This window comes from Amphibalanus amphitrite, unplaced genomic scaffold (genome assembly GCF_019059575.1).
Source record: "Amphibalanus amphitrite isolate SeventyFive unplaced genomic scaffold, NRLGWU_Aamphi_draft 000133F_arrow, whole genome shotgun sequence".
Lineage (NCBI taxonomy): Eukaryota > Metazoa > Arthropoda > Thecostraca > Balanomorpha > Balanidae > Amphibalanus > Amphibalanus amphitrite.
Window position 1 is genome coordinate 588,575 of NW_024881628.1, and position 14,664 is coordinate 603,238.

A 14,664-nucleotide genomic window follows, 5' to 3' on the forward strand; every position below is an offset into this window, starting at 1 on the left:
TCGCGTGCTAGGGCTACGGACGCGGAGTGGGTCCCAGTTCACTCTTTGGACTGGGCGCCGGTGACCGACGCGCCATCACGCCAGTTTTCCCCAGGTGGCGCCCCTATCGGTCAGACGGAAAACTACTAATTCCTACCCAGCATCCTGCCCGCTTTGGGCGCTGATGACCACTGTAGTCCGGGCGCCCAAAAACCCCAATTCATCATCACAGGCCACAGCATCCTGCCCTATCATACACGCCGTTCCAGCACTCCCGCCTGGCTCTTGGGCCACAACAGACGGCGGGGGTCAAGATCACCCGCTCAGGGGTGACGGATTTGTGGTGACCAAACACCCACAGTTCCTTCCAAGTCTCCACCCATGCCATCAGGGACGCACCTTTCGGCCGATGCTCTTGAGATCGATGTTAGTAACGATCATTTACTCTGATTCAAATTGATTGAAGAATAATATCAAGAAGAATAGCTCGAATAGATGAAGAATAGATGAAGAATAGATCAATAGAATAGTCTTTGCATGCTTCGATGGGAAATTGTATCAGTAATTGTTTGAAATGCTTTTCGGTCCCTGTCATTCTGAGACGTCTCATAATGGAACACCACAATAAACCCCTTTCCTTCTACCGCGCACAGCAATTGGATTTGGCCAGTCATATGATACACCTATTCCCTGAGCGTGTCCCATCCAGTCTGACATTCGTGTTTCTTCCAAAGCCAGCAATCATTTCGTTTCATATTTATTATATCTGTTTGACCCACAACATGACGTCTGATGACTTTGTTACTTTGCTTTCACGATGCGCCGGTTCCACGGCAAGTTCATAGCGCAGCACACAGGCGCGCATATTGTACAAATTCACAAACAAACCTGTACAAAACTGAGCATTACATGGTACAAAACACAGACCGACACGAGGCAGACAGCACTCTCACCACCGGCTGATTATTGCGCAATAAATAATAACGACGCCACAAAACCAAGCGGTGCGCGGGCACGGCGTTCCCGCCAACCCACACCGCATCTATTTAAAGCTAGTGCTACCAGCTGCCGCTGCTGCTCACGACCGGCCGGCCGGCCAGCCGGGCGGGCCCGCTCCGACCCCACTTGAGCAGTCTCTGGGGCGGCACACGGGAGAGAGACAGAGACAGAGACGAGGCGGCCGCCGCCGCGCCGGCCGCCCTATCACAGGCTGCCGGACGCGGGCCCCGTATTGCACTAGGAGACGGGCGGTCGACCGGCGGGCGGCGGCGGCGGCGGCGGCGGCTGGGCGGCCGGTCACGACTGCTCCGGCCGCATCACCAGGCCTCCCTGCGGCTGCACCTTGAACGTTAGGCCGCCAGTGTTGCCCTGCAGTCGCGGGATCTGGATTTGACCCAGCACCTGGTGACGGTGGCGAGACGGGTCAGAGACTTGGTCAGAGGCAGGCACACTTCAGGTGAGGTTCATCTCCGTCTAGGACAGACATCTCAGTCAGAGTCACAAGGACGACTCGGTGAAGGGCACGGGGGGGGGGGGGGGGCGGCCAGAGTATACGGGGCTCCGTGGGGGGGGGGGGGGGGACATTACAGCTTTGCCGGCAAAACGAGCACCTCTGGCAGAGAAGCGTCAAGTTCCAGCAAGAGACTGAACAGCTCAGTCACGGGTAAGAACGACTCAGTCGGAAACAAGAGCCACCGGCCAGTCAGGAAACGCAACGGTTACACACTCACAGCTAAGTCTGAGGCACACAGGCGCATCAGGACAGGACAGCCTCGGTCAACCACCGTCAGAGGAATCTATTTGACAGAGAGGAGGAGCCGAGTCGGAGCTGAGTCAAGGATCGGCGGCGCCAGACAGGCGGGCACCAGGCACACGGTAATCAACGGTGCGGAATGGGGCGGTCCGCGGCGGCCGTTATCGTTACCCAGGGCATCATATATGGCTCACAGTAAAAACCGTTGGTCGATACAGACTCCTAATGGCCAGTCTGCGTCACACCGTCCGCACCCGTACCAAACATACGGTAAACACATTCTTTCAAAACACCTTCCTGTGGATTGTTGGTAATGGAATAGCACATTAAAACCAGCACAACCGCCATGATATAATGTCAACTAGTGAAGCAATATTATACACCAAGTAACAACCCTATTGCCTACACCGCGCATCTTCTCCATCCCAGCGTCCAGCATGTTACATACCTGCTGCGGCAAGTGGTGAACCGGCAGTGTAGAAGGCGCACCGATCCTGGCCACACGCTGTCCCAGACTGACACCGCCTGAGCCCGCCTGGGCCATTCGGTTAATCGGCACTGCGAGGCACAGGGAGCGGCGTCAATGGCAAGGCGGTACCAAATCGCACGATAACACAGAGTCACAGACTGAGCGTGTAACCGTTTACCGTGCCAGTGACTACGGTAATGGCCATGTAACGCCTGTAAAGACGTTAATACTATTTGTTAGTAGCTCCACGTGTCGGCAAGTTGGTAAATCGGCTTGAAAATTCATCATATGCCCAGTTTATTGCACATCAAGCCCTAAATCTACAGATAATTTTGCTATATCTCCACAACCGACAAAAAATCAAAGCGTCATTATCGCATTCCTATCGACTGTATGTCTCAACAAAAACGTCCGTGCGGTCTCCGGTTTCTCGGCCGGGCGGCGGCGGCGGCGGCGCGGTTGTTGCCACGTCCCGCTCACCGCACTGGCCATTGATTCATTGATCGTGTGATGCACGGGCTCGGTCAGGACGCGCAATAGAGGGCGGAGGTGGCGCCCGCAGCAGCCGGGGTGAGACTAATCTCTGGTCACTGACTCCGAGGAGAGGAGAGAAGCAGAGGAACAGAGCGATGTTGAGACCTCATAATAGGATACCAAATGGAGGCAGCCAGACTGACCTTTATTATTGGAATTGATGGCAATCATCTTGGTATCGTTTGAGATTCCCTGCAGCTGAGAGAGCGCGCTGCTCGGCAGCGTCAGCCGAATGTTGGACGGCAGACCGCCCTTGGGCAGCTGGATGTTGACCTGTTGCGTGGACAGGCCGGCCACCTGACCCAGGGTGACGTTCCGGCCGCCGGGCGGCAGGTTCAGCAGCGCCGGCTGCTGCTGCTGCTGCTGCTGCTGCTGGGGCGGCGGCTGCAGCTGCTGCGCCGGCTGGTGCTGCCGGGCCGCCACGCCGCCCCCGGCCGCCGCCGCCGCCGCCGCCAGCACCGCGTTGACGGCCGCCGCGGTGCCCGACTGCTGCAGAGGCACGGTGAGCGCCGTGGCGCCGGCAGCAGCGGCGGCGGCGGCCGAGGCGGCCGGCGGACGGGCGGCCACCGGCGCCGCGCCCGCCGCCGCCGCCGCCCGCTGCTTCTTGACGGCAGCGGCGGCGGCGGCGGCGGCGGGCGACTCGGGCGGCCGCTTGGTGGGCGTCAGCTGGCCGTTGGCGGTGGCCGTGACGGCGGTCGGCGCGGCGGCGGTGGCCGGCGCCGAGCGCGTCTGGTTCACCTTGAGCAGCGACTGCTGGCCGCGCCGCGCCGGCTGGAACATGCTGCGGAAGGCGGCGCGCAGCTGGCTGGTCTGGTCCACCAGACTGAGGCAGCCGCCGCGACTGCTGAGGTGCAGCGCGCCGCCCACCTGGGAAAACGGCGGTCCAATGTCAGACGCGCGAATACCAGACTACATGTCAAACAGCGCGAGTAAATACAGAATGCAGAATCTAACGCGCCCACAGCGGTGCATCGCGAATGGACCCACATTTGTGAGGGAGTGCAGGGGTTTGCTTAGAATATGTCCCATCGTTGTGCTTTCGAGTTCTGCTTGATAATATGTCTCACGGTCCACACGCTTCGCCACCAAGCCCACGTTACATTCGCACGTTAAACCGCGCTATCCCTAACACGCTTGGTGAGCCAGACGTCAAAACAAACTAGCCAGGACACGCAACATCTGCCGGAGACTTCGTGTTTACCGCTGGCACGGTGAAAACCGAGTGCCTACGCTCTAAACACCGACTGGCGACCGCAAACACATTTAGTACAGACATTTTTCAATCGTGCCAATTACTTCTAATTTGTCAGAGTCCCACCACAACGATTGCTGTTGATGTTGATATTGTTGCAAAAGCGCAACGAGAAGGCGAAACGATGGCGACCAATTGAGCGAAGATTGACAGCATAGAACGGCTACCATCTGGTTCAATGGACGGACACGTTAAGTGATATATTACGCGTCCAATGAAACGAGGCACAGCCTTGATAATATGTAATGTATTGCTATGCCTAACGGCCATCCTAAGCACGGTATTATCCAGCCTGGACCACTCATTAGCACCTCTCCCGTCCCATCTCCAGCCCTAAACTCTCCCAGCTACTTATTCACCGTGCGAGTAACTACTGCACTCACCGCCAGCGGCTGCGGGTGGCTGGGGATGCGCGGCACGCTCGGCTCAGGTGGCGGCGGAGGAGGACGGGCAGAGGCGGCGGCGGCGGCGCGCGGCGGCACGCCCGACGGCGGCGGCATGCCGTCGTCATCTGCAGAGCTGGAGCGGTCCCTCCGGAACACGGGTGAGTTGGTAATGTTGTGGTAGGTGACCATGCCGCCCTGGCGTGACGGAGACACCGCTGCCGCCGCCGCCGCCGCCGCAGAGCCCGGGTGACCCTCCGGTGGCACAAATTTGGGGTCGAATCGCATCGACATCGGTTTCTGTGGAGAAGAGAGACACGTAGTGACTAACAGCGTATTGAGTATGCATGCGTTCAACAGGCGCCCAGCTTCTGTGAAGAACGAACGGGAGGCTTGAAGGTAAAAAGTCAACCACTAAAAGCGAGCAATCTGCTAAATGAATGACACACATGGTGCATAAAACGCACTGGTTCGGGTTCTGAAAAGCATAGAGCAGCTGCAAAACCTGTTAGCTTGTCAACTTATATCCTTTGGTTTAGGTAAATAAAGTTAATTAGGCAACCGAAGTTTTATGTTTGGGTGAGAAGTGAGAACAAAATAAACTGAACTGAGCTGAACTGAACGAATCAACCATATAAAGCCCAGGTCAGCCGGTACTGACAGAAAGCATGGTCCCCTACATGAGCCCAAGCCCATCCGATACTCACGATCGTATCTCGTTCTCGCGTCTTTCCCGCCTTGAAACGGGCCAGCAGGTCTTTAAAGGGCACCGGTCGGGGCACCTTCGACTTCTGTTCGAGGTTGTGCTGTCGGCAGTCGAGCACTCGCGTGCAGTTCTTATTTCGCTCCGTGATCCACACACCACAATGTTTTCTCGGGTCGTACTGCCGCGGCTGGTGGCCCAGTTTAGATTTCTTCGAGCACAGAGAGCCACCACTACCACTCGCACGCATTTTGGCAAAGTGTTCACTAATCGAACTAGCGTCGGCCGTGTCCGTCAGTGGCCGCGACGGCGACGACGGCACACTCTTGAACTCGGCCTTGGACGGCACACGCGGCGACACGGCGGGCGGCGTCGGAGCCGCCGGCGCCGGCGGGGGCGGGAGCGGCGGCGACGAAAACACTGACATGGGCGGCTCGGGCTCGAGCGGCGCGGCGGCGAGCGGCGACCCAGAGATGGCCGCCACCGCCGCCGCAGTCTCGTCTGCCGCGCCGGCGTCGCTCTCGAACTCGTTTAAAATATCCACGAACGCGCCGGGCACCACCTCTGTCTTCAGACTGAGGACGGCGCCGAGCGGCTCCTCTGAGGAGACCACCTCCACGCCGCCCACCACCAGCTCCTGTTTCACCTCGGGCGGCTCCTCTTTGATCACAACTGGAGGGGGCTGCGGCGGCACCACCACCGGCACCGACGGCGGGCACGGCGACGGCACCGGCGGAGGCGCCGGAGTCGCTGGCGTCGGCGGCACGCTCGGCACCGGCGCCAGGGAGCCGATCATGTCCACCACGGCGGCCGTGTCGTCGTCCACCACGTCCGGCACGCACGGCGCCACCGGAGACGTGACGTGCACCGGCGACAGCATGTGCGACTTGTAGGAGGGCACGGCGGCGAACAGCGACTCGGGGATGCTGTTGATCATGATTTTCACCTGGAACCGTTCGGCCTCCTCCCGCAGCCGCGCGGCGCTGTAGTCCGGGTGGCGCAGCGCTGTCGGCATACAACACACGGCTCAAGTATACTCACTCAAAAATATTCAATGGTTCAATAATCAATACCAACACCAATCCAGCTAGTTCATTCTCCCTCCCCCAACACACACTTGCACACATGTACGACATTGTTTTGTTAGGTTGAGCAGAAACACGAAGCGTGGCATAGCTTTTAGATCAAGCAGACAGCAGAGCTCGGACAAACGGTCGAACACACTGAGGTGATAGCCGCCTGCCGATAGGGATCAGATGTGACATCAGGGCGTGACTGAGATCAGAACTAGCATCATCAAGCGCGTCACGCAACGGTCCGTAACAAGCGTCACGGGGTCACGAATACTGCTGCACATAAACTTAACGACATACTGGCACGAGGAAGTAACACCTGGTAGGCGTTTAACAGCCAGTGTGACAAAATGAAGACGGAGTGCAAGTATCTTCCCCATTAGGCATGTCATCTAACGTGTTTATGTCAAAGCTTGCCTTTGAAATTAAGCCAACAAATAAACCAAAACAAAGTGCAAAAACTCCATAATGATCACCGTCGATTATTGGAACTCCATAACAATAAAGGCTCAATGTGACAGTAAGATCGACACGCACACAAGGTTTACACTATGGCCAACAACGAAGAAGATCCTGCCCATTCCATCACAGGAACACCACTCTTTCATCCCCACACCAGCGAACCGTTTACCTACCTCGCCGCTACCATCGTCCACCCCAGTCGGCGTCGGCGGAGCTGCGGGAGGCCACACTCACCCATGTGGTCCTTGACCGACTGCATCTTGACCGGACACTTGCAGAGCCTGCAGCAGACGGTGGCGAACTCCTCCAGTTTGGGCATGTCGCCCAGCAGCGGCTTGTCTGCGGAACACGGGGCAGAGCGGGGCCGTCAGGACACGGCGGAACCTCGACAAAACTACTACTAAAACTGCATCAAACAGGATACAAGAACGTCGATTACGACGGTAGTAAAAAAAAAAACATTAGCATTAACTCAGAGAGTATGTAGGCACTAGGCAGTGCCATTGCATCAAAGAAAAACCTGGCGCCGATTACCTATGCGTTTCGCAGTTGAATTGAACATGCATTGAACGGCACTTGGTACACACCGAGGGTATCCATCGCTGGCACGCGTCCGTCAACCTACCGTCGAGCGTGAGTTTCGTATGCATGTCGCCGCTCTTCCGCCGTTTTTCCGTCCGCGCATCTGAGGAACACACAAGACGTAGCTCGGTTAGCAGAATTCCGCATGATCACAAATACCGGCGCAAGTAATTGTACGGGAAATGATCATTTCACATTCAGGGTCTACAAATACCCAGTCATCTAGGTTGACACCAAACCGAAAAACAAAGCAAAAAGGCATTATCTGCTATTAACATATTAAATAAAACTAATTAATGCCATCCAAGACATTGCAGCACCTTTGAGTATGTCACCATAGCCGGTGTCATTGCATGTCACTTGAACGTAGCCACGAGCAGCCGCACACAAGTCGGTCCTACAAGCAGCCTACACGCCACCGTTCCCGCTTGGTCAACCAAGTATCGTGCGACATTTAGCGGCCAGTCCTGCATCCGGGGCGGCCGAGGCCAGACATGAAATCTCACTGATCAAACAATGTAGGTTAGTAGTCACTGTGAAAACAATTACCTACATCAGCAAAGATAAAAAATTATGGGCGATTGATGAAAACCAATCGATTGGTACTAAGAGGAGCGTTTTGTCACATTCGTACGAAATCAGCTGAAAAAAACAAGCATCACGATCAAAACTGTATACTCAATGGCGTCACTGTATAAATGCACGATTGATACATGGTGTATGTGGTTTGATATCTCTTGTATGTTAAAGTGATTCGTATAATAAATAGGGGCACTGGACAGCTTCATTTTTATTTTGCCATAGTGCGTTCAATGGATGTATTTCTGATGTAATCCAGGCAATGAACCACAACAATACACAATAGCATTGTTGTAAGCATTTAATCGGGACAATCCGGGACGCGAGTTTCCTAAGTGTGGAACTGTCCATACCTAAGGTCTCTGATTGGCGTAAGCTTCGCCAAGATGACGTTACAGGCTGTGACGTCATGGCTCACAGTCGGCCGACCAATCGCTGCACGATTATGGGCTAGCGGCGCGCGGCACTAGCGCCCCTGGTGTTATTATGGGAAGTTGAGCAATACATTGAAATCTCATACGTAGCTTGTGTTGGGAACAATTACGTATTACTAAGGCGTCAATGTCTCACAAATTAATTCGTCCATGCTCCTCAAATTTTGCAAAGTGACCTTATATTGTGCGTCATAAGGTACTACGCTTCAAACAATCAGCACACAGCACCAGCCAGGCACTGTTACAAGTAGTGCCTGTTATGGCGGAATATGCCGTGACCTGACATGACCCGATAAGAGGTACAGCCCGATTGCGCGATGCTCTGCGCGGACAGTTTGAGATGGCGCTCGCAGTGGGGAAGCCTGTGTATGTTTCCGCCATAACAGGCACTACTACTACTTGAATTTAGACCTCTCCGTGGCCGAGTGGATAAAAGCGCCGGAATTCGACGCTTAGCCCACCGTTCCGTGCTTCTATCCTCAGGATACTGAAATCCTTCTCCTCCACGCCGCAACCCCCTTCCGGGCTGGACAGGCAACTTTATCTCATGCGGGCTGCTCCCTTGGAGCGGCACCGCTGCTCCCGAGGGAGCGCACCCCGTAGCCGGGTGCAGTGAGTGCCTTGGGGCTGGGTGGCCTGTCCTCTGGACGGGCTCAGCCCCGGCGACTCACTAGGGTGCCTGCCCAGACCAATGTCTCCCCCTATATCCTATCATCCTCCCGGCTCTGAAATGGTCTAATTGGACCGAAAGGGCCTAACCCAACAAAACAAAAAAAAACAAACGCTTAGCCGGAAGTGAGAGCCCGGTTCAAGCCCCGGTGCGGGCGGCCACATTTAGCTCCTACGTGTAATGGCGTGCGTGTCTGTGGCAGGGGCCGCACAGAAGCCAGGTAACGTGAGTGAGCGGAGGGGACCGTGTCCAGTCGTGAGGGCACGTTAAACGTTCGGACAAAATTCTGCCATACAACTGGAATTGCGCGATCGGGTGGTGGGGTCAGGGTCAGCACAACAAGCTATGCTTAGTGCGGGCTCTGATTCCTCAAATCCAACCATTCAGCCATTCGGACTAAATTTATAAAAAAAAAAGTAGCGAGCAGTTAAGTGGCGGCAGGTGGCGCTACCATCTCCAGCATCGGTCCAGATGGCGTCACTCACTATCCGCACTATAGATCCGCACTACCTGCTAATAAAAAAAAAAATAAATAATAAATCCGCTAATAATCTCGCTAATAAATCTGCTAATAATAAATCCGCACTTCCTGCTAATCTGTGTCCTATTGGTGTCAAACATCATTCAACGCCGACAGGCAGTAGGTATCACCAGCCGTAATACTGAAGTAATTTACTCAATGCTGAAGCTGAAACGCAGTGCACAAACCCCACCGTCAAAACTCAAGCACCTCGTAGGAGATATGCTTCCAAGGTGGGCGAATGCACGAACGATAACTGAAATAACACCGGTTATATATTCACGTAGAACAAGTTGCTTTTTCCCTAACTAGGGAACTCTCTAAAATTAAGACTGGCTAAATATTTACGCAGGATAACTGGCTCCGCCTCTTCGCCAACTTAAGGACCCGCCAATCCATGCACCTAGCCGCCAGCGCCAACTGATGACGTCACTCGAACGGGCCACGGTATGAATAGTTCCACACTTAGGAAACTCGCATCCGGGACGGCCGCAGAATTTTGCTTTTAACAAGTCCACATGGCACGAACACAGCCAAGGGCACAGCCACAGACCACTTCGCGCAATGATGAAACTGGCCAGCATGCCAGTGGCAGCTTAAACGTTCTGCGGCAATTTGGCAGACCGTTATAAGTTCATTCTCTATTTGACGTAATCTCTGTCACGGTTTACATATCTTAAACATAGGACATCTTCATTATCAGGTACATCATGTCACTGCCCTGTTATTCCATCGTCAGGTTATTGAGGAAAAAGATGGCATTCATAATTGAGGATAAGATATTGATGTAACGCTGCTAGCTCGGATTGTCGTCATTATGGGCGAATGTTACCCGGCACACTGCTGGTGGCCAGGAGCGGACGCTAGGTGCGGGGCAGTGTTGGAAATAAGACCCTTCTCTGGTCCCAGCCGGGTCCAAAAGATTTTGTCCTCGCTTACAAATTATGCTCCAGCACCTAGAATATTCTAAATTTTCCTTTTCTGTATGGTGGGTAGGTTGTCATAAAAGCTGGCCGCTTCTCCGGACAAATTTTATTCTCCGGGACAAGGACCGAAAACAAAAATTCCAACACTGGTGCGGGGGCAGGTCTCATGATTGCACCCCTTAGTTCTCAGTTCCGTTCCTCTTCACATTGCCGCAACAATGGACTTGCGACGATGGAAAGTTTCTTGGGACGTACTTTCAACATCTTGTAGCAATCGAACGAACTTAACGAACATGCCGAGCGATCGCCCTTCCGGAAGTACTCCGGTCGCGTCAAGTCAAGGTAAGTCGAGGGAATGATGCCATCGAACTGTAAAGAGTAAGCTTCACTAACATTTAAAGTTGTTCATGCCGTCCATTACCTTATTTCGTCAATGCAGGAGCGGACACGCAGGGAAGGAATCGAGAGCTGTCACACGCATCCTCATTGAATTCTACCACATATAAAATCTCGTTTAAAAAATATAATTAGGAATGTAGTACGAGCCTTACACGGTCCACTCACTGACTAAAAGTGGCTGTGAGCCTGGCTGTACAATTCAACCACCGTCCGCAGTCTCATGTCAAGCGCCGGAGAGACCCGAACAACTCTAACCACTGAGGATCCGAGGCAGACACTGTGAAGTTAGTGACCTAGGGGACAATAAGATCGAATGCCTACTGAAACCTAAACGATATCATTAATTCGATTGAGGCACTGAGAATCCATATGCCTGAATTGGTATTTACATAGTTCCGATTCAAAGATTGTCCAGGAATGCAGAAAACGTTTACGCACTCAGTCCAAATGCGTAGCTACCAAACAGATTCCTAAGCTCGACTTCCTGAGCCAGAGGGATAGAAAACCTAATCCCATCAGCTTCCGAAAGAGGTCTTCTTAGCAATGGAAGCCAATGTAAGCCAGCGTTTTTTTTTGGGGGGGGAGGGGCTCAATGTAAATAAAATGAGGATGAAAAACCGTAGCCTCATAATAAGGTTGATGAAGACGTGAAAAGACAGCCCTTTCTATGACAATTGCCTTTGCTGAGTTTCGAAGGCAGACGCCAGCCTCATTCAGTGAGCTTCTGCCTCCATGAGTATCGTATCCACTGAAAAGGGCGGATGAAGCACTGGACTGCAGACCTGGACTGGTAGGCGACTGGCGATTCATTGCTTACGACGGAGAGGACCGAGATCGCTGACCGAGTTCAGCGAAAGCGCGTTGGTGACTGCGCTCGGCGGCGGTGATGCTACGGTGGCGCGTTCTGACGTCTGAGTGACTGGCCATTGACTAGGTATTGTGTACTTCTTATCTGCCCAAGACTGCAGCATTCATATTAGTATCCTACACTTGCCTTCTAAAGCTTTCTTGTGATGTCTTTATGAATCGAGTTGCTGTTTCAACTTTGCTGAATGTGATGCTAATTTGGATCCGATGAGAACTTTGCAGGGTGTTCTAGAACTGACACAGTTGATCAGTGTATGTATGTATGTGCAAGACAGGAAAAGAATAACTGCACTTTTCTTTATATTGTCCAATGTAGTCAACTAGAGCCTCTATGTAATGACACATGCAGTTGACACCCTTGTCACAAGATTAGCCAATGCTTGCAGAAAAAGAATGGTACATGTTGGTTTCAGTTGTTTCACAAACCCCCTGAAACTGACCATAAGCCTCTTTTCACTGATATCTATCCAGAGGGTGCAACAAATATTTCCAAAGGGATTTGCATCCAAACTGTTCCAAGTTGATCAAACATTCTTCCAAATACCAAGAAATACTACCTGCAACACTGTTGTGATACTGTTGACATTGTATATAATGTACACTTCAATGGTATGGGCTGAGCATGACATGGCCAGTTCTCAGAAAGCAGAATTTAGTACACAAGTTCTCCGTGTCTTCAAGTACACAAGTTCTCCGTGCCATGACCGTGTCTTCATTCTGCTCAGTATTAAAATTCAGTCCATACAAATCCATGCAAAAATTACCAACAGTTTCTGACCTACTTCCAACTAGGCACCACCTTAGCAATTATAACAGTGAAATACAATCACCTGACCACGATGTTAGGCACATTAATGGCATCCAATTTGAGGGTACTGTTGGCAAGCAATTGAAAATGTGGTTCTCAATATGATTAGGGCACATTTTTATTGGCATTTTACGTTTTTAGGCACCAAGATTTGTAAATTTTTATCATTTCACTGGGCCACTGGATGAGCACATTCTTGGCTATTTCTTCAAGTGTGATAATCTATACTCCAAACCAAGGCTGAATCATGCAGATCACCACAAATGAAGATGTTAATTAGATAACAAGTTCTCAGGCCTCTCCCTTTTCCCAAGGTTCCCTGATTGTCAGTAAATATTTAACATCTTAGTGAAGTTAGGTATTGATTTTGGGGGCACAAGTTAAGCACATTTAATGATAAATGTGTGGATGTTGAAGTTACACTGCTTCTTTCAATGCAAAACATTCATCAATCAGCATGGCAGCTGGTAATTAGGCAGCCAGCAACTAAAACATGTAATCATGTCACACGCAAAAGTGTTGATAATATCTACAAAACAATCTGAGAAATTGTAGAAATACACATGCGTACACAATCACATATTCCATTTACACATATTCTTTAACTTCATCGTATTAAATGCTTCTAGAATTTACAGCATATAAACAATACAAATAAAAGCCAAAAGGTATATCTGGTTCCCAAGGCATTTGCAATCAAAAGGGCATGTTGATGTTCCTAAATGTAGTACATTTATCAATCAATGATTATTTTTACAGCAAGTAACTTAATAATTATCTTATGAAAACAGGAACAAAAGCATCAGCAATCAGTTTCTATAAAGGAATTACTTACACATATTCAGCAATTCTAATTTTACTGTTACTGAACCAACTCAAGATAACGTAGATACCTAAATGCCAATTTTGCACTGTTTGGCCATTCCAATTAATTTCTTCTTAACCATCATTAAGCATTAAAAATAGTGAAAGCAACACCTTAAAACTTGAAAAGGTGTAGAAAACATGCCACAATGCATTGCTGCCTAAGCGGAAGGAAGTTGAACATGACCAAATTTACCTTGCCTTTCTAATAAAAACCTGAGCTTTAATTGCTGAAAATATATCAGGATACTGTTGAAAATAAGAACATCAATTCTTATTTTGATTAAAAAAGAATTAATAGCCCAGAATATGCTGAAAATATTCATTTAAAAGAAAACCTCGAGGAAAAAACAGCCGCGCCAGAAACGTCTCTCCAGGAAATGTGGCACACTTCTGACGCTGTTTTCACAAAATTTCCAATATATTCTGGACAACGAAATACAAAAATCGTATAATTGAATGCGCATTTTTCATTTACACTTACTTTCAGACGAGCTAGGGGTGTTGTCTTTGAGAAAACTGGCCCAGGAGTGTCCTGGGATTTCGTTCACTCCCCCACTCATCTTCGCCATCTTGCCAGCGACTCGCACGGCGCGTTCCGTTTGTTTTCCACTCTCAGCTGTGCGGGGAGCGCCTTGTAAAGGGAGTGTCTAAAAAGCAGACGAGATTAGCAGACGAGCCCATGCTCAGTAACTACTGGACCGATTTTGATAATTCTTTCACCATTCAATAGCAGGGAACTTATATAGGTGCCGTTTTTCGTTTTTTGGCGATTGGTTTACTCTGACTGGACCAATCGGACCAAAATGGTCCAGAACCATACACCCCCTTAAAAGCAGACGAGCCCATGCTCCGAAACTACTGGACCGATTTCGATGAAACCTTCACCATTAGACGCGCCGTGGTCTGAAACGGTGCCGTTTTGGATAATTTTTTGATTGGTCCACCCTAAGTGGTCCAAATCGGTCCAAAACCGCTAAAATCTGTTGCAGACGAGCCCATGCTCCGAAACTACTAGACCGATTTCGATGAAACCTTCACCATTAGACGCGCCGTGGTCTGAAACGGTGCCGTTTTTGATAATTTTTTGATTGGTCCACCCTAAGTGGTCCAAATCGGTCCAAAACCCCTAAAATCTGTTGCAGACGAGCCCATGCTCCGAAACTACTGGACCGATTTCGATGAAACCTTCACCATTAGACGCGCCGTGGTCTGAAACGGTGCCGTTTGGGATAATTTTTTGATTGGTCCACCCTTAGTGGTCCAAATCGGTCCAAAACCGCTAAAATCTGTTGCAGACGAGCCCATGCTCCGAAACTACTGGACCGATTTCGATGAAACCTTCACCATTAGACGCGCCGTGGTGTGAAACGGTGCCGTTTTGGATAATTTTTTGATTGGTCCACC

The 14,664-nt window shown here is 51.1% G+C and overlaps 1 protein-coding gene across 1 annotated transcript; it reads right to left on the reverse strand.

Annotated features, from left to right (window-relative positions):
* Nucleotides 1-1,275: 1,275 nt before the first annotated feature.
* On the reverse strand, nucleotides 1,276-13,874 carry LOC122382107 (max-binding protein MNT-like). The gene is made up of 9 exons (XM_043367053.1): nucleotides 13,742-13,874; nucleotides 7,234-7,293; nucleotides 6,843-6,947; nucleotides 5,078-6,078; nucleotides 4,371-4,670; nucleotides 3,369-3,602; nucleotides 2,879-3,032; nucleotides 2,181-2,290; nucleotides 1,276-1,380 (listed from the first exon to the last, which is right to left on the reverse strand). Exons 1-9 carry the CDS (start codon nucleotides 13,827-13,829, stop codon nucleotides 1,276-1,278), a joined length of 2,157 nt encoding a protein of 718 aa, XP_043222988.1. The 5' UTR covers nucleotides 13,830-13,874.
* Nucleotides 13,875-14,664: the final 790 nt, after the last annotated feature.

Bases quoted from the DNA above. Each gene is read 5' to 3' on its own strand.
- LOC122382107 (XM_043367053.1), bottom strand. From the start codon at position 13,829: ATGGCGAAGATGAGTGGGGGAGTGAACGAAATCCCAGGACACTCCTGG. The intron at 7,294-13,741 runs GTAAGTGTAAAT...TGTGTTCCTCAG, and splicing joins CACCCCTAGCTCGTCTGAAA to ATGCGCGGACGGAAAAACGG. The intron at 6,079-6,842 runs GTGAGTGTGGCC...GTATGCCGACAG, and splicing joins GTCGGTCAAGGACCACATGG to CGCTGCGCCACCCGGACTAC.